Below are 23,203 nucleotides of genomic sequence, written 5' to 3' on the forward strand. Positions count from 1 at the left end.
GCAAATCATCAGTGAACGTGTGAGGTGTCCTCCTTACGCCGCGCAGCAGGATGCGTGTGATGGAAAGAATGATCTGGGATGTCTCCCAATGAAAACATTTGTCAGCAAAATGAAGCACATGCTGTCTTTCGGCGTTTACAAGCTGGGGCAAGTTATTCCTCTGATGCTGTGAATGTAAATATTTTCTGCCTTGATGTACAGCTGCAAAAGATCCACTGAACTTTCCACACGTCTCTCTCTGGCCACATAAAGGCGCCAACAGCGCCTCTGTGTCTGTCAGGTGTTTCGACACTTAACCAGATCTCACAAATTATATGTGCAAAGGACAGCAAGGTTCAGAGCAAAGCTTGATTTATCAAATTAGTTCCAAGCGTTACGTTTCTGCTCATCATCAAGACAGAGCAAGACGGCAGCAACGGCAGGATGGCATGACCGCGCTGGACGAAACCACGCAACATTTTTTGAACCATAGCCAGAAACAGCAGTATTGTGACACCGTGCTAAGTAGAAAAGTTCTCGTTACAATGCTTTATTTTCCCAGATGCTTACAGATGTAAGACATAAAGCTGGTAATCCAAAAGTTTCAATGTGACAGAACATGATGTTTTAGAAGGTAATAGCTTAATACTGCTTAATCAGCTTAATACTGTAAAAACTGTTTCAGTTCACTGCTAGGTCTCTGTAGCCAAAGCATTTATTTATTCCAAGTCTGAGTTCTTTTGCATACACATTTACTTTTTATTTGTCTACATGCAATTTTTTGTGTTATTTTTTTCCCCCAAAATAGAAATATACAAACCAATAAATTTGATACATAGACCCACAAAACACAGAAGGCATATATTAAATAATTTACCATATTTTTCAGACGATAAGCCGCTACTTTTTTCCCACGCTTCGAACCATGCGGCTTAAAGCCCGGTGCGGCTTATAAATTTAAGTTTCCAGTTTTTTAAAAAACCGTTGTCAATGCAGCTTATAGTGAGGTACCCCATAGTCTGCAAAATATGGTAATATTTAAATTAAAAACAACTAAACATGCTCACTTCAATACTGTTTTGCCTCAAAAGGTAAAAAGTATTTTTTTTTAAATCAATAAATAGATCATAAACAATCATGCGACTCTCTTGTAAAGTATCATTATGTAACTGTTACTGTTGTAGTTTCCTGTATTTGCTAGCTGTGCTGCAGTACCAACACTAGCTTGTATGCAAGCTAAAACAAATGGATATTTATCTCTCTAACAATGCTACAGTAAACATGTTTTATTATGATCTCTTTATAACAGTGTACGAGTCTTTATCGCTCCTTGGTTGTGTCATTTTTGCTGTCACTGAAATGTCTAAAATGCAACCCTTGAGATCCGAATTAGATTATGTATTTCTTTAAATCAAACCCAAAAAGTTAGCATGAAAATTGTAACTTTTCAACTCCTCTGTTGAGCAAAATGGATTCCTCTTTTCAGCCACCACAAGGGGGAACTGCAGCTCCTGTAGCCACCGTTATGCTGATGGTGAGGATTGGGATTCAGTCTCAGGAAAACAAACACTTTGTATGATTCATTTAAAGAGATATTTACCTACTTTAATCAGTCATCTTTAGATTGACCATGAAAACAGAGCAAGCCAGTAAAGATGCAGATATATATTTGTGGAAACAAAACGCTTTTTTTTCCAGTGTCAAAGGATAACAGGTGCGATTCTCCCAACCGGCTGATCTCTGTACTGCTGACATGACAGAAATTGAGAAAAATGTGTGATTTTTTTTTTAGAAGAGCTTAACATTTTTCTTATTTCATGTTTTTTAAAATAATATCTTGTTTCTTTGCACTATTGTTTTATGTAGCAAAACTAAAGTTAAAGCCTGCAGTTTGAGAAGTTGAATTTGGCCAGAAAGTATCTTTTTTTAAGTTTTACTTTAGAAACCAAATTTATAAAGTAGTAAAGATATATTGGCTTGGACATGTGCTATAATTAACAGTTCAATTCCACACAACGGCGTATTGAAAAAATCAACAAGTATACTTCAAATTTAAATATTTAAGACTGAATGAGCATGAAAGAAGATCCATGTTTTTTTTCTTTTAATTTTATTCATTCACAATTTAAAGAATTGATTTACCTATTTGAAAAGAAAAAAAAAACACAGGGAGATCTGACACAAAACTACAAGTAAAATTCAAATTGAACAGAAATAATGTATATGAATATGTATTCTGTAATTTTGTATCTATGAGAGGAAAAAAAGGTCGTATTTAGGATTTGGTTAAGAAACAAGAAAAAAAAAATCACAGTATACAGTACATAGATTCCTCCCACAACTTGTACATTACTAAAATGATGTACAGCCAAGGTTAACATCATAAAGCTGAGGATGCAAACAGTGAAAAATAAAAACAGACTCTCTTTTACAAAGCACTGCTGGCAGCCTCAACAACCAAGGAGGTAGCTTCCTTAGCAAGCATCCCATTCTTGAGTTTCCTTTTTCAAATAATTTACATTAAAAATATATATTAAAAAAAAATAAACCACTGAAAGATTCGTACATTTTCAGTAGACAGGAGATCAGGTGGCAAAACCAAACCGAGAATCGATGCGTCTTGTTGTAAGATGTGTCTACAATAATCAAACTGAACACAGACTGGAGCCTAAAGAAGACAGGAGAACGTCTCGGTGCTGGAGGAGAGCAGTTCCCTACATTGCCTGAATTCCTGAGCACTCGCATGGCGGGCGCTTGTGGATACATGCTCCGAGGGTGTGACCACCTCAATGCGTGCAGTCATGCTTGAGCACACTAAACATCCGTCAGACTCTGTCACGCCCAGTCTCAACCAGGTCAGGATGAAAAGACATCTACACTTATTCACTTTGTAATACAATAATGCTCTTTTTGTCACATACATAAAAAAAACAAAAAAAAACCTAATTAAGGACACAGTAAGAAATCACCGATAATGGAACTTGTCAGGAGAATAAATATGTTATCTCATACCATATTTTAACCATTTCTTACCATAATGTATACATTTCAAGCCACAAAAAAATAAAATAAAATGTGGATATATGTTGGTCCGTTTTGTTTTATTTGGAGCAGGTTTCTATACTTTCTTGTTGACTCGGCTGGTTGCCAGTCGTTAAACAGCACAGAAAGTTAAACTCGTTCGTGAGTTTAACTTGGATGGAGACTCAATTAAACTGAATTGTACCATAACTGGCAAGGATTATTTAACGAGGCTCAAAATAGACAGAAGATACAGTCAAAGCAACACTATTTCATTACAAAGTCTGGAAGAAGAAGAAGAAGAAGAAGAAGAAGAAGAAGAAGAAGAAGAAGAAGAAGAAGAAGGAAAAAACAAACAGGATAAAAAGTTCAAAGTTTTAAAGAAGGTGAGATTTTCCTAATTTGACCTAATGAAAGACAGGAATAAAAAGAGAGGCGCTGTTTTGGTGAATGCTTGGATTATAAAGACTTGTGTACTTATTATTCGGAGGCCACCACAAATCCGCCTCCACCCAAACACTACTGTCTGCTTAAACAATAAATAACACGTGTCAAAGTGAACACACACAGTTGTTAAAACAGTGATATCTGCTACTTTTATCACATTCTTAGTATGAGGAGGTTAAAGCAAAAGACTTTTTTTTTTCTTACAGACTGACCTCCACCATTGCTGCGCCGGTGTGTGACAATCACGTGCTCATTGGCTAGTAGTTATCGATGCTAAATCATTCAACCCTCACAAGGTGAACGTCACCAGGATTCCAATACATTGATCGCTTACGTTTCATGACTCAACTTTCCAGCGTTCTTTTATATTTAATATTGAAGTTCACTGAAAAAAGGGAAATGTAGGAAAAAGCAGACAGGAGGGAAGGAGAAGGTCATAAGGTGACAATAAAGGAAGGACATAAGGAAGAAGAGAAGGGGGATAAAAGACATTAAGAGGAAGAAAAACAAGAAAATGAGGAGGATAGATAGGGAACAAAATGTAAAGACAGAAGGACATAAGATAGTAGGGAAGGAAATGACACAACGAAGAAAAGATGGACACAAAGTGGGAAGGATATAACAAAGAACACAATTTTTAGAAAATGGGAAAGAGAAGTCTGAAAATACAATAACTTTTCCTATTTTGTTTTTCCAATCTCATCTGGACCTGGAAAATGTGTTGGAACCCTGGATCACCTTAAACATTCACACATACACACACAAAACAACCCTAAAAAAAAAATCTAACAATGATTATTACATTTGCTACATTTATATATAAAATCATCAAATTAAAAAAATAAACTTGCTGTGGAGACATGTTAAAATTTGTTGCATGATACCTTAACAAAGCTTATCAGTACAGAACAGATGATAATAAAAAAAAATCATTACATCTTTGACCCCCTTTAGCTTGCGTCGTCGTCATGTCAGTTGATCGCAAGAGGCAGGCAGGCACCGGTGGTCAGGTTTTCTTTAGTTGAGCAGTTTGTAACATGAAGTACTCAGTTCATTTCATCTAGAAATTATCTTTCTGCTGGAAATTCCCTTTCAATGATTGGTTGCATCTTTGCTAACAGTAATTACAAACATAAGTGCTTGATGAATTGCAAAGGTAGTTGGCACATTTTCTTTTCTGACATATATATATATATATATATATATATATATATATATATATATATATATATATATGTGTGTGTATCTGACATATATATTTATATATAAAAAAAAATTACATAATCTTGAAGAATCTAAATTCACATGACAGACATATCTGTGCACACTGACGTACTGGAGCACTGAGGCAACCTTAGTCTTTGACTCGAGGTATGTTGTATGAGTAGTGTACAAGAGGAAGTCCTCTGCTTTGGCAGAAGCAGGCTCTGCCACAGGCTTGAACCTGGTCTGAACTGTCTGAAACAAACGAGTCCCCCTCATCGGCGTACTCGGACTGAGCAGAGGGCGTGCCGCTGTCTGCCCAGAACCCCTCGGAGCGCGGGCATATGGCGGCTCCAGCCAGAAGGGTGGGACAGCTGTGAGACTTCACTAAATGTCTGCAGACCGAGGAGGCTGAGGGGGAAGAGCAGGTCCGGGCACGCAGGACTGCCTCGCACTGTTCGCACACAGTCTCTCCACAAAGCTGAGAGTACACACCACAGTCAAAGCCCAGGTGGGAGAAGGATCCCTCGTCTGTGAGCTCAGACCCTCCACCGCCATCGTCGCAGCCGCTTTCAGTGCCGGCCTTCACCTCTTGGGTCAAATCCATGTGACCGTGCAGCCTTAACCAGTCCTCTCTGAAGGCCGGGCTGAAAAACACATACAACACTGGGTTCAGGCACGCGGGGAGGGGGAAGAAAATGAGGGTGACGGACTTGGCGATTTCCGGGCCGCCGGCCGTGGAGCCGGTCAGGAGAGGGGCGAAGGAAAAAGCCGCGACGGGACAGAAGAAGATGCAGTTGGTGAAGATGAGCCAGGCGACATGACGGAGGGCGCCGGTCTGCTCTGGGTCCGCCAGCTCCACCCTGCCGAGGTGGCAGTAGAGCTGGGTGTAAACTGCAGCTGTGAAGAGGTAAGCCAGGGCGTTGAGCAGGACCAGAATGACTGTGACACTGAGAGCCGGACTCTCCCCACCAGCGAACGGCAGGCAGAGGGGAGAAGACGACTGGTCGCTGAAGGTCAGAAGAGGCAGACATGCTCCGGCCGCCGCCAGCAACCCCAGCAGCCCTGCGGCCAGGCCAAAGCACTGGTAACCTCTAAAACACCTGCGATGGCTACTGCCGTTCCTCCTGGGCGACATCAGCACTTTTCCCAGGATCATCCGGACCGCCATGCTGCGCTCCACGGCTGCCAGCGCCAGCAGCAGCACCGACCACTCCGAAGAGAACACGGCGAGAGCTCCGGTGATCTGACAGCCGGGACCCATCTCCCACCACGCGCCGAACTCAGCGAAGGATCCCCACGTTGCCGCGTCGAGCACGGTCAGAATGCCGACGTACAGGCCAGTGAGCAGGTTGGCCAGGGCCAGCAGACCCATTAGCAGCCTGGCTGGTGACAAAGATGGAGTCAGGTAGTGGGAATAACCGGCAGCTCGGTGAGCGGGCGAGAAGGTGGTCACCAGCACCAGGCTGTTGAAGACCAGCGACACCAGGCAGATAAACCACACTGTCAGACGAATCATCCAGTTCCCCAAGAGGTGCTCACAAGGCTTGAAGGCTCCTGAACACAGAAACAGTTTAGATGCTTAGCAATTAAAATGTAATAAGATCATTTTAAGAATTTTTCTGCATTGTTTCATAAACACAGAGACAAGATTAGAGAGGCTTGACCGTTTACCTGGTGAAGGTGAACAATGCATTATCATTGAGACCTGCTCACCACCTTCTACACCTACAACGGCACAAAAGCAGACAGAAAAAAGAGTGATCAGACTATGTGAATGTGTGTAATCAGCAGAGATGTACACAAATCACGTTTTCAAAGTGCAAGACAAATCCCAAAAAGTCTTTCGCCCCAATTCAGAGTGAAGTTTGAAGTTTCTAATGACTTGAAATGAACATTTTCTAATTAAACCCACATTTAGTGCAGCTCTAACTCTGCATTGATGCTGTAGGTGAATAGCTAAATCATTTTTCCTTAAACCTAAATTATCATGATAATTCTGTTTTAAGATTTATAAACAGCCATCCAAAAAAACTAACTTATATTATTTTGAAATTTATTCTAAATTAATATTTACACCATGTAAGAAAAATTATAGCACTAATTGCAAAACCCGTTCATGTTGAATTTATCATTTTATCACAAACAATGCTGTGTTTTGGTGTCTTAATAATGACTAACTTAACACGAGTTTACTCATGTCTTCATTTTATCCAGTCTGTCATTGAATATTGCATTAAATATAGTTTGGATGGTTTTCTTCTGACTCTGAGCCTGAGAATTTTTTTTATATTACCGCGGAGTCTTATTTTCTAAATCCAGCTTTAAAACCTTTGTTGTTAATTCTACATAGAGATTTAGTTAAACTAAACCACGTGAATCCATCCTCTATGAGAGACAGCACAAGTTAACACGTCGGCTATTTATTTCTAAAAAAAAAGACGAGCGTTCATTCCCACCTGTAGATTTCTTCACGTCCGTTTGCTCAGCAGACCTCGTCACCGAGTCGCATCCAATAAACGCGCAGCATTGGTAGGCATAAGGGACAGAGATGGACCTGCAAACAATAATTTAAAATAAGGAATTAAAGAGTCTGTTGTTGATATGGGCACGTCATCTTTAAAAACACTCCTAAAAAGATTATTAGAAGTGTGTGGCTCAGCAAATATTTGGGCTTTCTGATTGTTTTCGCCCAAATATTTGGAAGTTTTCCTAGAATAGCAACAAATATGCAGAAAACAGATTTGCCTGGCTTCCTCATTAAATGTTAACACGCAGAGTTGGATTCTGCTTTGCTGTCTCTTTGCATGCAATTTCTCATTTGTTTCCAGGGTATCAGCTAAACTAAACAACAACAGAGCACTCAGTGTGAGTTTATGCAGTGCAGTCTGCATTACTCCTGTGGAGTGCTTGTGCTTTTGTGATACAATTTGTCCAAGTCCTAAAAAACACTCTTGTATCCTTAACCTTGGAAAAAACACGCATATCATTACAAAACACATCTCACAGGCTGATAAGGTTGCCTTTCATTAAATGTTAATGTTTCCATTTATAGATTTGTTATTCAGGGTTTTTCCCCCCCTTTCTTTTTCCCTCTGTGCTTTGGTTTTTATCACTTTTCAGTGACTAGTAACTCAACATTTTATGTTACAATGTATATTTCAAGAAATCAAATACAATACTCTGCAGAAGTCAGTTAATACCTCTTCAACTTTTCCCCCATTTTGTTATGCAACAAGCACAAACATTGACATATTGTTTGTGCTCTGTCAACACAAAGTAGGGCATAATCATGAGGAGGAGGAAAAAAATATTTTTTTACACAAATGGAAATCTGAAAGGTCCTTTCCCTGATTCAATAATTTAATGAACAACCTTTTGAAGCGGCAACACCTCAAAGTCCATCTCTCCCAGCTTTCAGAAACTGAGATTTTATTATTTTCTTGGGAAAGTCATATTAATCCAAGCTTGCAGAGGGCATCAAAAGAAATGTAATTACAGGTTTAGCCCATTGTTGCACATGAACATGCTTTGAACAAACTCATTCCATAGTTCCGGTTGTATGTCTTAGGAACGACTGAAAGGTAAATCTTTGCCCATGTATCAAAACGTTTGTAGCCTTCAAGTGGTTTTCTAATTGCCCTCTCTTTAGTTTCATCCATCTTCCCATGAACTTAAACCAGCTTCTCTGACCCTGCTGAGGAATTAATGCCGTCATATCTGCCAAGTCATATTTTCGTACATTTGAAGTTACACCATAGTCTTTTTATTCTGAGATGATGAATTGAACAGAACTCTGTGAGACGCTCAAAAGACGTTGTTATTTTATATTAAATTTAAACTCAAACGTCACAGTTCCACAGTAAATTCTCTCCTGGATGCTTCAAGCGCAAAAGAAAACACGAGTTCATTCTCACCTGAGTTTTGGCAGGTTTTTTGCAGGAAGAACATTTTTCATCTGTGGGTTTCCTGAAAGTTTTAGCTGAATGACGGCACTCAGTCCAGTTGTCGGAATCACAGACAGGGAGTTCATACTCAGATCTCTGCAGAATCGTTTGAATAGATCCAGTTAATGTTTATGAAACATTTGCAAAATGGACAAATCCATGGAGGAGATTTGTAAGGTTTGTACTCACAAGTTGGTGAGTCCAGTGAGACTGAGGAAAGCATCTTTGTGGATAACTCGAATTTCGTTCCTACTCAGGTCTCTATAAATTATCACATTACAAGAAAACACAAAAACATGGAGTAAAATGTTTTTTTTCTTGGACTTAGTTTTTGTTATTCCGTGTCTTAAAGGACTTACAGCAAACGGAGCGCTGAGAGATCCTGAAAAGTATCTCTGTCAATTTGTTGAATGTGATTGTGCTGGAAGCTTCTGCAGATTTCAAGAAGAATTTTTGACATTTATTTAAGGAGTCATTTATTGTAACAACTAACGGTATATTTACAAAAAAGATTCAACTCACATCTCCTGCAGCCGGCTGCAGCCCTGGAAGGACGGTAACTGCTTCACCTCGTTGTAGGACAGGTCACTGTTTAAGAGAAAAAACCCAAAACTTCAATAAATAAATAATTATATAAACTGCTTATACCTCAAAGCAAGGATTCTGCAAATATTGGCAAGTTAAGTTTAATCTTTTTAAGATAAACATGATTAAAATTTTACATTAATTATGAAATAAACGTAACAATATACATATTTTTTTTATAATTTACAATAAATATAATGTTACCTAACTTTCTATAACGGTTTGAAAGTTTCTTGATAGTTGCTGACAACAAGCTTCAATTAAGATTCTTTCTTACAACCCAAACCTCCTCAAATAGACACTTTCCTGTAATGATGGAACAGAATAATGTAAAAATAATACCTGAATTTATTTTGAATCTTAAAACCAGTTTAGTCAGTTTAAGAAGCAGAATCATTTCATAGGTTTGTTGGGAAGGCAGAAAGTCTGGAATTAAATTCATTTCAAGTGCTTTCCCTGCATCATGGGGCTTGTAGTTCAGATATAGGATTACATGTGAAATCCTATATCTGAACTACAAAATACAACGCAAGGACATTTCTCCAAAAAGATCACGGGAAAATGGGGGGAAAAAATGGGCATATTTCAAATCTTTAAGGCTTAAAAAAGATATATGACTTTTAAGACCTTACAGAAGTCATGTAGAAAATATGCTGCTGTTAGATGATATGCTGTCACAATTTTTACTGTCACTTAAATGTTATTTTTCATCTCTCAACTCCATTAGATTGGTATAAAATAACACAGTATGCAATTAAACCCAAACTTTTCTAATAAGCATAAATACTTTTTGACCAGATACAAACCAAAATGTCATAGTAGCAACATTCAACTTGGGATGATATAGAGTATTAAAAAACACATTGTTTAAGTAGTAAAAGGTGATTAATTAAGACCACCTTACTATTCAGCAATGCTGCTGTGACCAGATCAACATCGGCATTTAAGACAACCAGAGCTAAAGCGAACAGGAAATCAGAGGATGAAGCCCTGGAAGCCAGACTGGATGATGTGATTTACATCGACAACAGAACTACTCAGAAATGAATGGACCCCCTGCTGTCAGTCTGAGAGAGGCATTTGTAAAGTAGAGCTTCACAATGTCAGCAAAATATGTACTTGCAATACTATTACTGATATTACAATGACAATGTTGATTACAATTAATCATCACAATGTCACCTCCACTCTGTCAGAATCAGCAATTAATACTAAACATCATCATTTGCATCAAGGACAATCCAAAAGGTCAAATTTATTACTAGCAAAAGTTTCATGCACCAGCACCCTGAGTTATAATATCCCAGTTTTTTGCAATTGTAATATTTCAGACACTAATACTGCAATGGTGGTCGTAATTGTATACATTTTCCAGTTCTAAAGAAACGCACAATACTGTAACTGGAAGAGTCTCTTACAGTGTCTGAAGGAACTTGAGATCTTCACACAGATCAGCAGGTATGGATGATATCTTGGTACCTGAGAGGGTCCTAGAGATAAAAATAAATAAACAAAAATCACACTATTTATTTGCATCTGAAACACAAATAAGCAGCAAAGAATAAAATGTTGTATTACTCACAGACTATCCAGATTGTTAGTCCATGTGAGGATGGGGAAGTCCTTCATCAGACTGGCACCACGCAACATTCTGCAAAATGCTTATAATTAATACTGGAATATTTATCGTAAAAACTGTGGTATGTGTTGATGGGGATGACACATGGATGCTATAAACCACATATAATTAGCTTAGGACTTGTTTTGATCACAGCTGACTTGAAGAGGTCACACAGATAGTAACTCGTGGTTCAAAGTCAAACTTACAGAGACCGCAGGTCTGAGAGATTTTGGAAAGCTGAAGCTCCCACAAAAGACAGAGGGTTGTCATAAAAGTGTCTGAAACGAGACCAAAATAAGAGAGGAGAGCACAATGAGTATGGCACCATCTTCTGGACATTTGTTCTGTGCCTTGAACTTGTGTCCTTTAAAGATGAAAACAAATGTAGACTATTCCATTATGTGAGTTTGACCTTACATGGTTCGCAGCATGGGGTTGTTATGAAAGGCCCGTTCTGGAATGGCAGCAATATCATTGCTGTGAAACCCACTGCAGAACAAAAGTCAAGGGACAGCGATCAGATGCTTATCGCCACTGTCAGGTTAATGTGACAAAGACAATATAACGCAAAAGGCCAAAACTAACATGATAAAGCAGCAAGCATAGTTAGTTCCATCAAATTAAAACCAAACAGAAAAAGCCAGAAAATATTTTAAAAATTTAAATAAATAAATTTGTTTTTCCAACTGTTTTAGGTAAAGAAGCCTTCAAACTAACAGCCTGGAAGTTGTTAGTTTGATTGTGTTATTTTCATTGTGCTCTCCTCTCTTATTGAAATTAAGAAGCAAAATGTTCTTCAAAATATTGACATAAAAAATGAAGTACTTGTTCAGTTGCAGATTTCTTTCATTTAGTTTTTTTGTCAAGTATCTCAAACTCATTTTACTACCAAAGATAATGAATCAAAAACAAAATACAGTTTTTTAAATGATGGCTTCAATATAAAGTGGAAAACATATCTAAAGCAATCTGTAAACAAGTAATTTCCCCTAAACCAAAAAACATCAAGAGTTTGTTAAATCAGGTAATGTGTTTTCGACATTGCTGTGGTGGTAAACTTTTGGCCCACTGGATGAAAACAGCCACTGGATGAAAACAGAATTGTTTTCATCCAGCTACTGGTTTTCAAGTTTGTTTGAGGTCATGTAAACAAAATCTTCACAAGAACTTTAGTCCAGTCTTAAAGCCATAGTACATAGCTTTTAAAAGAAGTATATTTTTTGCATATTTGTTAAAACTACCATTATGTCATGAGTGTATAATGTAAGAAAGATAATATGAAAATAAAATCAAGCTCCTCTGCTTTCTCCCAGTAATACCTGCAGAAATACACCACTCAGTCAGCAACAGCCAATCAGAGCCAGGAGGATCTTGGCGCTGTCAATCACACGTGTGTGCGCACCACTCACATGACCCCCCTTGCTCTTTCCTATGCTACAGCTGGTTCACCACAACATAGACTGCCACGAATGCTAAGGCAAGTTATTATTGCCACTGGTGACAGAGGATAAATGGTTTTCCTATAGTGGTAAATTGTTTCTTTGCCATTAGCGCATTTAGCAGCAGGTTTATAAGCATGACTGACAGCACTAAGACATTCTTCCTGGCTCTGATTGGTTGTTTTTGACCTGGAGCAGTGACTTTCTTCAGACGGCAATAGCAGCACTAGAGAGGGTGGAGGAGCTCGATCTTTTCACAGATCGTCTCATATTTAACTGTAAAAACAAGAGACATTTTCATAAGTAAATACTTTCACACTCAGCATAAGCCAGAAAACCCTGCTTGTTTTCACTGCATTAAAATGTTCATCTTCTCAAACTTATAGCTCAAATACTAAAGTACTTGTATTTTTTAAGACGTACAACACAGCAAAAGGGGTTACTCATAGCTTTAATAGCCCTTATCTTAAATCGTTATATACTTACAGTTCTTTCAGTTTGGGCAAGGCCTCTATTGCTTTAGGAAACTCCTTCAAGTTGTTAAAATTAAGATCTCTAAACAGAGAGAGAGACAGAGGTATTTGAGTCACAGTGTAAGATTGCTGCAATTAGCTTGTGTCTATGTGAAAATTATGGACTGCCTTTAAGGTAATTTTAATCAAACTTAAGTGAAATGTGGGGAAAGGAAGAGCCTATTAGATTTCAACAGCTTCAGATGGATTTCTTTAATTATCATAACCGGGATCAGAACCATAGCTTTCATAAACACATCCCCTTTGTTCAATAATAAATTTATACATAAACTGATTCCATGATGTGTCTTGTTAAGTAGTTTATTGGATTATGAAAATAAATACAAATGGAAATTTGCTTTCAAAAATCTGCTGTCAAAGTGTATTAAAAAAAAAGTCTTAAATGTTTCCAATGGCAGCCTCCAAAATGTCACGCATGAATCATCTAACAAAGCTACAAAATGTCTGTGGTGAAATTCATTTTATTTGATACATTATATTTCATACGCAGACTGATGGTAAACTAACACATTTTTTTCCAATATAATGAAACAATTGGTGAAAGTGTGAAATGATTACCATGTACAAAACATTTCACAGTCATTTTACTTTATCAGGATGTTAGACAATTTCTTAAAAAGGCAAATTGCCTTCAAATCTTCAATATTCAAGAAATGAACAACAACAGTTCAATTTCATATTTCTCAGCTGACCATTCAGAGAAGATTAATGTTTTTGTCATTAGGTAAGGCTGTGAGCCAGTAGGAAGTGAACGGTTGGGAGGGAAATTTTGATAAGCATCATGTACTTTGCTCTATTTATCCTAGAGCAATTAAAGGAGGAAGTGGACACAATGATGTCTGAGGACTGTAGCAGAGATGGGTGGGGGAGCTGTTGGCACATACAAACAAGAGTCCAAAAACCCAAACTGACTCAAACTGATACATAAACACACGCAGGCATGCAAGTATACATCTGCACACACATATAAACAAAATACAGAGTAACTGCAGACTTACAGCGTCTCCAGGTTCACCAATCCAACGAAACAGTTGGCTCCTATCTCCTTAATTCGGTTGTTATGAAGATGCCTAGAAAAGCAAAATAAGTTGCATCTCTGAGATATTCAACAAGACTTTATAAACTGAACACAAATATTTTTTTAAATGCGGAGCAGGGTCAGTAAATCAAGCATCTGTACTGTATTCGTACTCCACAGCAGAGCTGAACTCACTAATAAATTCAGGTCATCTCTTCCTGTTTATTCTGGTATGTTTATACAAACCTTCACCAGTACCACTCAGTGTGCATGGGTGCTTGGATGTTTGTGTTTGTCCAAATGTGGAACAGCAATAACAACTTTGGTGAAATCACACAGTATCTAATGCAAGCTCCCAATGTGGACGGTGCTGTTTTTCTCTCCGTCTACGAAACACAATAAACCTAATTCAATATCACTGTTTGGGCATTATCATCTTTTTCCACACTGAAACCCCGAAATGTGAGTTTCTCACATTTGCCACCAAAGAAAATTCTGAGTTGTCACCTGTGTGGGAGATAATATAGAAAAGCTATGGCCTGAAATGTCCAAATATCATTATAGAAGCATGGATCCATCAACCTCCCAGGTTACACGTGTCACATAAGTGGAGGATGTAGGTGTTTTAGCTGCCAGACTTCTTTGAGTGAGATCCTGCAGTCTCACTTAAAAACTGTCCATCCAGTCTGGATGTTAATATTTTGTAATGGCCCATTCTCTTATAGGGGATCTATAGGAGATGCCGAAAGGCCCCAAAGACTTGCAGTTCATCAAATATAAATTGGGTAAAAGAACAAGCAAACTGCACAGTGATAGAGATGTTGTCTTGCAGCAAGAAGGTTCTGGGTTCGATTCCTGGCCCCGGTCTTTCTGCATGGAGTTTGCATGTTCTCCCTGTGCATGCGTGGGTTTTCTCCGGGTACTCCGGTTTCCTCCCACAGTCCAAAAACATGACTGTCAGGTTAATTGGCCTCTCCAAATTGCCCCTAGATGTGAATGTGTGTATGCATGGTTGTGTGTCTCTGTGTTGCCCTGTGACAGACTGGCGACCTGTCCAGGGTGACCCCGCCTATCGCCCGGAACGTTAGCTGGAGATGGGCACCAGCAACCCTCCCGACCCCACTGAGGGACATGGGTGTAAAGAAAATGGATGGATGGAACAAGCAAAAGGCTGGTCAGCTGATTTTGATTGCAATAATGCCAAGAACACATTTCCACTGGCTATTATTAATAAGGGAACAAATCGTTTTTGACATACAACTTTAATACTATATAAACCTCTGGAAAAAATTAAGAGACCACTTAAAATTATCAATTTCCCTGATTTTACTTTTTATAGGTATATGTTTGAATAAAATGATCATTGTTCTTTTATTCTATGAACTACTGAAAGTCCAAGCAAAAATTTAGTATTTATTTGCAGAAAATGAGAAATGGTCAAAATAACGAAAGAGATGCAGTGCTTTCAGACCTCAAATAATGCTTGAACACTGACCTGTATTTACACTGCAGGTTGACCAACGATAAACAAAGCCAAAGTGTACTTGATCTAATGAACATATTTAACAGCTTATGCTGAAGACACCAGTGTAAATAGCAAATTACACTTCATGGTATGATGGTTACACTACTCTGCACACACCCTTCACTATGGCAAACTCTCCAGAGAAACGAGTGAATCACATTGTAAACATTCAATGCCGCAGTGTAAAACCATATCCTAAACCACAATCAGACCCGAAGCTTAATAAGACTTACAGCACAACTAGACTCGTCAGGTTTCCGAAGGCGTTGTCTGGTATATACAAGATCCGGTTGAGTGCCAGAGTCAGAGCTTGAAGATTTGACTGGTGTCTCAAGGAACTGACGGGGACGTCTGTCAGGTGATTGTCATCCAGCCACAGGTGACGCAACTGCTGCAGACCTTCGAAGCTGTCGTCAGGAACGGTTGTAATGTGGTTGGCATCCAGGCGGCTACAGACCCAGAAAAAACATCAGTGGATTAATCCCACGTATATGAAACTACACCGATAATAAACAACGTTTTCAATGTCTTGTTTCCACATGCTGAAATAAATGTATAAATTTTTTAAATGAAGGGTTTCATTTTATGATTTCTGAAGTACCCAGACTCACTGACGGACATGTTGTTGTCAATTTCCTTTGAGAGCAAAAGCTTTAAAATCAAAATACAACAACAACCTTGATGTTTCTAAATACAGTTTGCTGAATTAAAATGAACATAATACTCCCTAATATGATTCCATAAAGCTTAAGATGCTCATGTTTAAATGCTTTAATCACAGTGCTGACTAATTATTACAGTTTTAATATATGTGTCATTTAAATGTCTTTGGGTAAAACTTTATTTGAAGGGGTGTGAATAAGACTGACATAACACTGTCATAAACATGACATAACACCTGTCATGAACATGAAGAAGTCTTTGAGTGTTTACGACTGTTGTCATTAAGTGTCATTCGGTAAATAATGACACTTTTAATGCAAAGTTGGCATTTTTAATGGACTTTCAATGCAACTTTTAGAGAAACTTTGCATTAAGTGTCATTATTTACCGAATGACACTTCATAACAACAGTCATAGACATTCATAAAGACTTCTTTATATTCATGACAGGTGTTATGTCATGTTTATGACAGTGTCATTACAGTCTTATTCACACCCCGTCAAATAAAGTGTTAGCTGTCTTTGAAAGTATTTCAATATTTTTTAGATGTGGTTTGTATGGTTGTAAATATTCTGTTGCAGCTGCTGCTTCAAACAAACATCTTAGCGCCACTGTCAGGAAAAATATGACTGATACCAAACAACACTTCTAGATTGTACACTTGGACACTGCCAGTGTGCTCTGATTCCAGTTAATGGATTACAAAAGTAGCAAAACATTAGAAAGCATTAATCTGTAGCTCCACTGCTTAAGAGCAAGAACTATCAAATGTAAGGAGAGTCATGATGCAATCCAAGTTATAGGCAGACCTGTCCACTTCTTTCTTCCAATAATCAAAACCAAATTATGTCCACTGCAGGATCTCAACATAAAATAACACCAAATGTAAATTATATTTAAAGAGGACAGAGGAGATGTGGAATCTTTACACTTGACAGAGATTTCTGATGGACAAACATTTCCTTGAAGATGACTGAACAAAATAAAGTTGTCTTTGTTTAAGCTTTATGAGTGTTTTTTTCACTTGAACCAAGCAGTTTTGTCCTACTATCTTCCCTGAATGTGAGTCTCACCCTCCCTCAAAATTCCTCAAGTATCTGCGCTGGAAGGAAAACAGTCTTGATTGACATTTAGCTATCAAAGGCTTATTACTAACCAAGTCTTTCCTTTTGCATAGCATATTTCTTAAGCAACAGAACTTAAAACTATGAACAAAAAGAAAGACATCTGTTATAGACATGAAAAGGCAATTTAAAGGAGAAAGGAGATGTAAAGTACAGGGGGAGGAAAAAAACAAGAGAGATTGGTGAAAACTGAATTTTTAGCACATCTCGGCAGCTGAACTCATTACTCTAAGTCCCTGTCAAGCTCAAAGGCACATTGTGGAGGGAGGCAACAGATACAAAGCTAAGACCTTCAAATTGTATCAAAGATGAAGGCAAGTGGGGGAGGAAGCTTTGAACAATAACATTTTACAGGCAGAAACAAGATGACATTCACAATCTTCTAAAGAAAAAAGAAAAAAAAATCAGTACAAACTGAAAATGAGCAAAGATAATGCCCAAGTGCACAAAGGTTATTGTTAATAAGAGGAAAGTTTTCACATATAATCAAACCTTCTCATAACAAATGTGGGCATTTTGTGATGCAGTAGTTATATGCAAGACTGTAAAACCCAAATTTAGCAAGACAGTCTCAAATTATGATATTTGCCCCTCAACTGGATGTTTCACTTAAAAATAATAATAATAATAAAAAAAATCACCTCTCACAATAATCCCCAAGACTCGGTGATTATTTGCTTATTATGTGAAATAAATGCAGACTGCAGAACAGAACAGTCATTCAAGAAGACAGCAAGTCAGAGTGTTGGAATGAATAATAAAACAAGGTCAGTGCAGACATTTTGGAATTTGGGAGGTAAAATGTTTATTATTGCGATGACACACGTCTGTAACATGTTATCTTGACTGTTAGCAGATAATCATACTGAGTTTTGAATTAGATTTGTATAATCAACACTGAATACAAAGCAAAGCTGAAGTGCTGGGGGAATTAACGAGATATTTATCAGTTGCTGCTGTGCTTATTTCAATGGTGTGAACTCCACATGCACTCTGATTAGAGCGCTCAGTACTTGACTTTAAGCTTTCATATAACATGTACCAATTATTTTTTTTTTTCTTTACTGCGACAGCAGAGACGCATAAACACACATGATGAAGATGCATATAAAACCTTAGTTCTGCTTTTGGAATAGCCTTGGGTTCTTGTGGTATTGTGTATACTTGTGGTATTACTGCTGGACAGGAAGCTCCACCCAAATATAAAGGTTTTGCAAAAGAAAACACCCATAAATAATTATGAAAACACATATGTGCATGTATGTGTGTGTTCATACTGAAGACTTACAGAGACTGGAGCGAGTGAAGGTTTTTCAATGCTGCATTGGGGACAGATTTAAGTTGATTATTTTGCAGCATCCTGAAAGGAAAAAAAACCAAAAAAAAAACCGATTCAAATGTAAGTCAAGGCCAGAAAAATATTTTATTATTATAAATTTTAAGCAAGTTCACACAACAACACAGATTAGAGCTACCCTGTCACACATCTAAAGGTGTTAACCTGAAGTTCACACGCTTAGATGAAAGCTTAATCAATGAACACAGGCAGGTGCAATCCAATTCAGTTGGTGAAGAAAACAGGACTACGACTTATTTACTTGGCGCAAAATCAACAGAAAATACCCTTTGTGTATCTTTTAGGACAGACAATGTGTGCACAACTAGTCTGATGCAACCTGGATGATGAAGCTCTAAAATTAAAGCAGTTCTTGTATTCACTGTTCCTGTTGGGTCTGTCTCATACAGATTTTGGACCGAGATGAACAAAACGCATGATATACCAAACTTCACCATTTACACTAAGCCTGTCATGCGGAAAACTTTATATTGCCATATTTGTAAGTCTGTATGCAGATGCTTGTGTACATTGGCAGGGAGGGTGCATGCTTACAGGACTTTGAGCTGATGCAGACCAGACAGGGCGTCAGGGTGGATGAATGTCAGGTCATTCCCAGCGAGTCGTCTGAATGAGATAATGAGTCGAAATTACATTTAATTATTAAGCTTGCACACATTTCAAAAACATTCACTATACTTTATTTCTTTGTATTGAAACGGTAAAGCACAACAGAATTTTAAATCAATCATTGCTGTAGCTTTAAAAGCCCACACGCCCTGGGCAGCTTAGGTTCCACCTCTCAAGCTGATTATGGAGCTCAAGGTGACAAAGACATGTACTTTTGTCATGGCCTTTCGTCTCTTCTTCTATCGCCCAACGTAGATTATACCTGCCTATGGATAACTATTTCGTTAGATCCCCTTTTTTTAGTAACTGCAACTTCAATAGCAAGTAGTCCTTTCACAAAAACATTGAACAAAATAATTAATCCCTCTTAGGGTTACGCAACCTATATTCCCCTGGAACTGTTATTATCAAACAGCTGCTTCAGTGCGTGTCAAAATTATTTAAGAGAGAGGGGACACCTCCCTTTCCTGCTGGGAACAGGAAGTAAATAGGAAACCTGGGTGTAAATAAGCATGGGACAAGCTGACTGGGACATGAAGCCCAAGTACACTATCTTGCCTGAGAGATTAGCAGGAGATTTATCGCCATGCAACATGAGTCAGACCAGGCCGAGTTCCCAGCAACAAGAGCTGCTATGTGTGAGGCTGAGAACCAGAACTGGCTATGTTAGAGCACCAGTAGGTGTGAGAGATTACTCAACCCTGGCCTGGAGTTTGTTGAGAGTGCTACCTATCTATTCGTGGATATTCAAATGGGGAATATCCACTTTGGTTTAGCACCACAGGCAAATAAACTGTGAGACTGCATCCTTTGAGAAAGTGAGAGTGTTGGACGACTTTATACTTTATGAGGTCCTAAGACATGTTGCTTCACTCTATGCGATATATATAAAAACTAAGGCCTTGAAAAAAGCAAGAATGTGACTGATATCACAGGGAAGCAGAAATCTTAACATTTTTATTCCAGCAGCCCAAAGTCAAATCAAGTTGGGGTTGAAAAGAATGATCATTTCTACTTAGCGTAGAAAAGTACAGTTGTCTTTTTGTTATTATATTAGTTAGTTTGTGGTTACTTTTAAGACATATTTAAAACAACAAGGTAGCATGCAATTATTTCACTCAAAACATGTATTTGCTTGTGTTCTTCTATTCTAATAAAACATTTGAGATGTTTTGCCATCTTGCTTTGTAGGTGGTAAATAAAATACAATAAAATTAACTAAAACAAAACAAATATAAAATAAAATTAAAATGGCATGCAAAATGGCTAGCGGGTCCCTCTTATGACATTGGCTTAACTCAGAATATCTGCACATCATTAGTAGGTGGAAATATAATTTAATCCCTCGTATATTTTGCATTTGAGATATTTGTTATGAAAACAGTTGAGGTTTTTGAAAACCAACATGATGTAATCACATCTTAGTTACCAGTAGTCCCCGATAATTATTTGTTATTAATTTATCCTTACAGTCAGGTTATTAATTTAGATCATAAAATTCAAACTGCCAACACCAGGATATTAAAACACAGTGGCTGCTACTCCAAGTTAAAATGTATGAATGGTCAGTATCTTTGAAAAACATTTAGAAAAAAAATTAGATTCAAACCCAAATTTATCAAAACAATCTTCAAAGTGGCAGCAAAATGAACTAAGTTTTATTTGGTAACTGCAAATAAGAACAAACAGGATTTGACAAATGTTTCAGTTTGGCTACCGGTTTCACAACCGAAAGTGCTTCTCCACTTTAACCTTCCAGGTGATTTATCACCCGTTTGCTCCAGGGCTTTGACAGCTGTCACGAAGAAGAGGCACACTCTTCTAGTTGTGCAACACTTCTCCAACAAGTCTGCCTTACACTGTAAATTAAATGACAAAGTTGAAACTTTTTCTTTGGGACGTCATTATACATAAAAACCAAACTCCACTTCACACACACAAACTCTCGATACGTTTCTACACGTTCAAGGCAGTTTCTGTACCGCTGTTAAACAGGTGACACGATGATGATGAAGTGAACAGCATGACTTCAATTCTTATGTGCATTGTTGCCAAATGAACACATCTCATTTCAGATATGTACCTGCCCTGGTTTGAGTCAGTTTAATCTATATATGGTTTATAATGTTTCTTTACTACTTTCAAAAACATTCACAACTTCTCAACTTTTTCCACACTTTTATGTTATAAGATAAATTTACTGGAGTTTTACTTTGTGGTGTAATTGTGAAGTAGAAGAAAAGCCATGGAAGGTTTTGAAAGTTTTTAGGTAAAAGAATTTAAAATAAATATTGTGTGCATTTGTACTGAACCCCTGGAGTCGATAGTTTAAATTCAATTACCTTTGCACTTGCAGAGACTGACATTTTTACCCATTCAATCAGAATTATGGCTGCATCTTTAGGTTCTTGCATTGGAAGAACGCCAGCCTCAACTTTAATTTTTCAACTGCTCAAACAGGTTTTTGTCTACATTTGGTTCCCTCTATATTCCCATCAGCTCAGACCAGCTTCAACGTCCCTTCTGAAGAGAATCATCGCAGCAGCATGATACTGCCATGACCATGTGTCTTAGTGGAGAAAAGTGTGTTTAGGGTTAAACTTTTGGTCTCACCTGTCTAGAACTCCTTCTTCCACATGTTACTTATGTCCCTTACATCTCAAACTGGATTTCTTCTGGTTGTCTTGGTGGTAAAATATTGTATTATACCAGAAAGTGTTTTAAAAAATCTTTGCCCGTTATTGTTTAAACTCCTTGATTATGTGCCAATTTGTTTTGGAGTATCAGATAAAACCCCAACAAAATACATTAAAATTATTCAATTGTAATGTGATAAAATCTATAGGTTCAAAGTTCAAAATATATGAAGACTTTTGAAAGGCCGCTCATGTAGATGAGATAACCCAATAAAAAAAACTGTCAGTTTATGTTTTATTTAAACAGAGCAAAATATGCTTCAGTACAATGAAAATGTACCCATATGAAACATTTTCTGGAATATAAAACATTTCAAATATAGCAAGAAAAATGCTAATCGTTGCAGATCACAATACATTACTAAAACTGAAGAATCATAAGCAGTCCAATGTTAAAAAAATATAATTTTATTTTTCTGATAATAAATGATGCCAGAGTGTATCACAGTATCATTTGCCAAGACTGGCACTTGTGAAATGAAGTTGTGATTGCTACATGGATAGGATTATCAATTGCAGGTTACCATTAAGAATATAAACAAACTGCAAAAGGAGACAGACAATATCTCTTGTCATCAAGTCTGTTGATCTTCTGGGCATTCAGCAAAAGAGGTTGCGTGACTAAGAAGGAGGATTTTTTTTTTTTCTCGCTTGCTTCCCTGTCTAAGGATGGCCTGCACTTTGTTTTCCCCCTCTTTCCCTGTCAGCTCACTCTGCTTTTGCCCTCAGGGCCCATGCTTCAGTTCATTGACAATGCTGGAGACCTTGAAGCGAAAAAGTCCTTCTCCAAAGTTCACAGACAAGACTTCTGATTTGTTCTCAAAGAAACAAAGGTTACCCAAACACACAAATTAACTAAGGGTTTACGTCAATCAAACACACCATCAGTTTTGATGAGTTAGGACAAGACACTCGTCATGGAGAGATCAGGCGAGTTTTTAAGTCCCGTTGCGATGGAAACCATTGTTTTGCCCTCTTCCTTCCTGCCTTGCATTCCTCTGCACAATGCGATGAAAACTAAATTGCTTCTCAACAAAGAAAATTGGATTGGTGTAAGAAAAAGAAGCGGGTGAAGCTTCGGCCAGCTGAAAGATGCACAAGGGCTGAAAAAACATCTTAACAAAGGCCAAGTGGAGCAGGAACCTCTGGAGGATTTTAATTCATTGGTCATTTTGTCTTCAGAGGGCTGCATGTTACCTGATATCAGGCAGACTGATTTTTATCTTTGACTCACAGCAGAACTAAGCCAGACACTGAAGTATTTAAAGAGCAAAGAAAAAACATCCACCAAGATCAGATTTATGCCCATTCAACGAGGTCCATGCGCACAGATGTTTTTGTTTTTACCCTCATAATCCCTTAAAAGCAAAAATCCACATCGGATGTCACATGACTGTTGCTTCAATGCGTGTCACCTTGCAACGCCTTTTTAGCT

At 37.9% G+C, this 23,203-nt stretch overlaps 1 protein-coding gene across 1 annotated transcript in view; it reads right to left on the minus strand.

Moving 5' to 3' along the window:
- Positions 1 to 4,690: 4,690 nt before the first annotated feature.
- lgr4 (leucine-rich repeat containing G protein-coupled receptor 4) overlaps positions 4,691 to 23,203 on the minus strand; it is a 29,260-nt gene continuing 10,747 nt past the window's right edge. The window contains exons 3-18 of the mRNA XM_007553868.2: positions 18,998 to 19,069; positions 18,395 to 18,466; positions 15,552 to 15,767; positions 13,774 to 13,845; positions 12,729 to 12,797; positions 11,221 to 11,292; positions 11,010 to 11,081; positions 10,765 to 10,833; positions 10,601 to 10,672; positions 9,120 to 9,185; positions 8,957 to 9,028; positions 8,787 to 8,858; positions 8,568 to 8,693; positions 7,110 to 7,207; positions 6,325 to 6,378; positions 4,691 to 6,207 (exon numbers count right to left, since the gene is read on the minus strand). Of these exons, the coding sequence (XP_007553930.1) occupies positions 4,802 to 6,207; positions 6,325 to 6,378; positions 7,110 to 7,207; positions 8,568 to 8,693; positions 8,787 to 8,858; positions 8,957 to 9,028; positions 9,120 to 9,185; positions 10,601 to 10,672; positions 10,765 to 10,833; positions 11,010 to 11,081; positions 11,221 to 11,292; positions 12,729 to 12,797; positions 13,774 to 13,845; positions 15,552 to 15,767; positions 18,395 to 18,466; positions 18,998 to 19,069 (2,680 nt within the window). The 3' untranslated portion in view covers positions 4,691 to 4,801. The remainder of the gene's footprint in view (positions 6,208 to 6,324; positions 6,379 to 7,109; positions 7,208 to 8,567; positions 8,694 to 8,786; positions 8,859 to 8,956; positions 9,029 to 9,119; positions 9,186 to 10,600; positions 10,673 to 10,764; positions 10,834 to 11,009; positions 11,082 to 11,220; positions 11,293 to 12,728; positions 12,798 to 13,773; positions 13,846 to 15,551; positions 15,768 to 18,394; positions 18,467 to 18,997; positions 19,070 to 23,203) is intronic.

The sequence above is a fragment of the Poecilia formosa genome, unplaced genomic scaffold (genome assembly GCF_000485575.1).
Source record: "Poecilia formosa unplaced genomic scaffold, Poecilia_formosa-5.1.2 Scaffold60, whole genome shotgun sequence".
NCBI lineage: Eukaryota > Metazoa > Chordata > Actinopteri > Cyprinodontiformes > Poeciliidae > Poecilia > Poecilia formosa.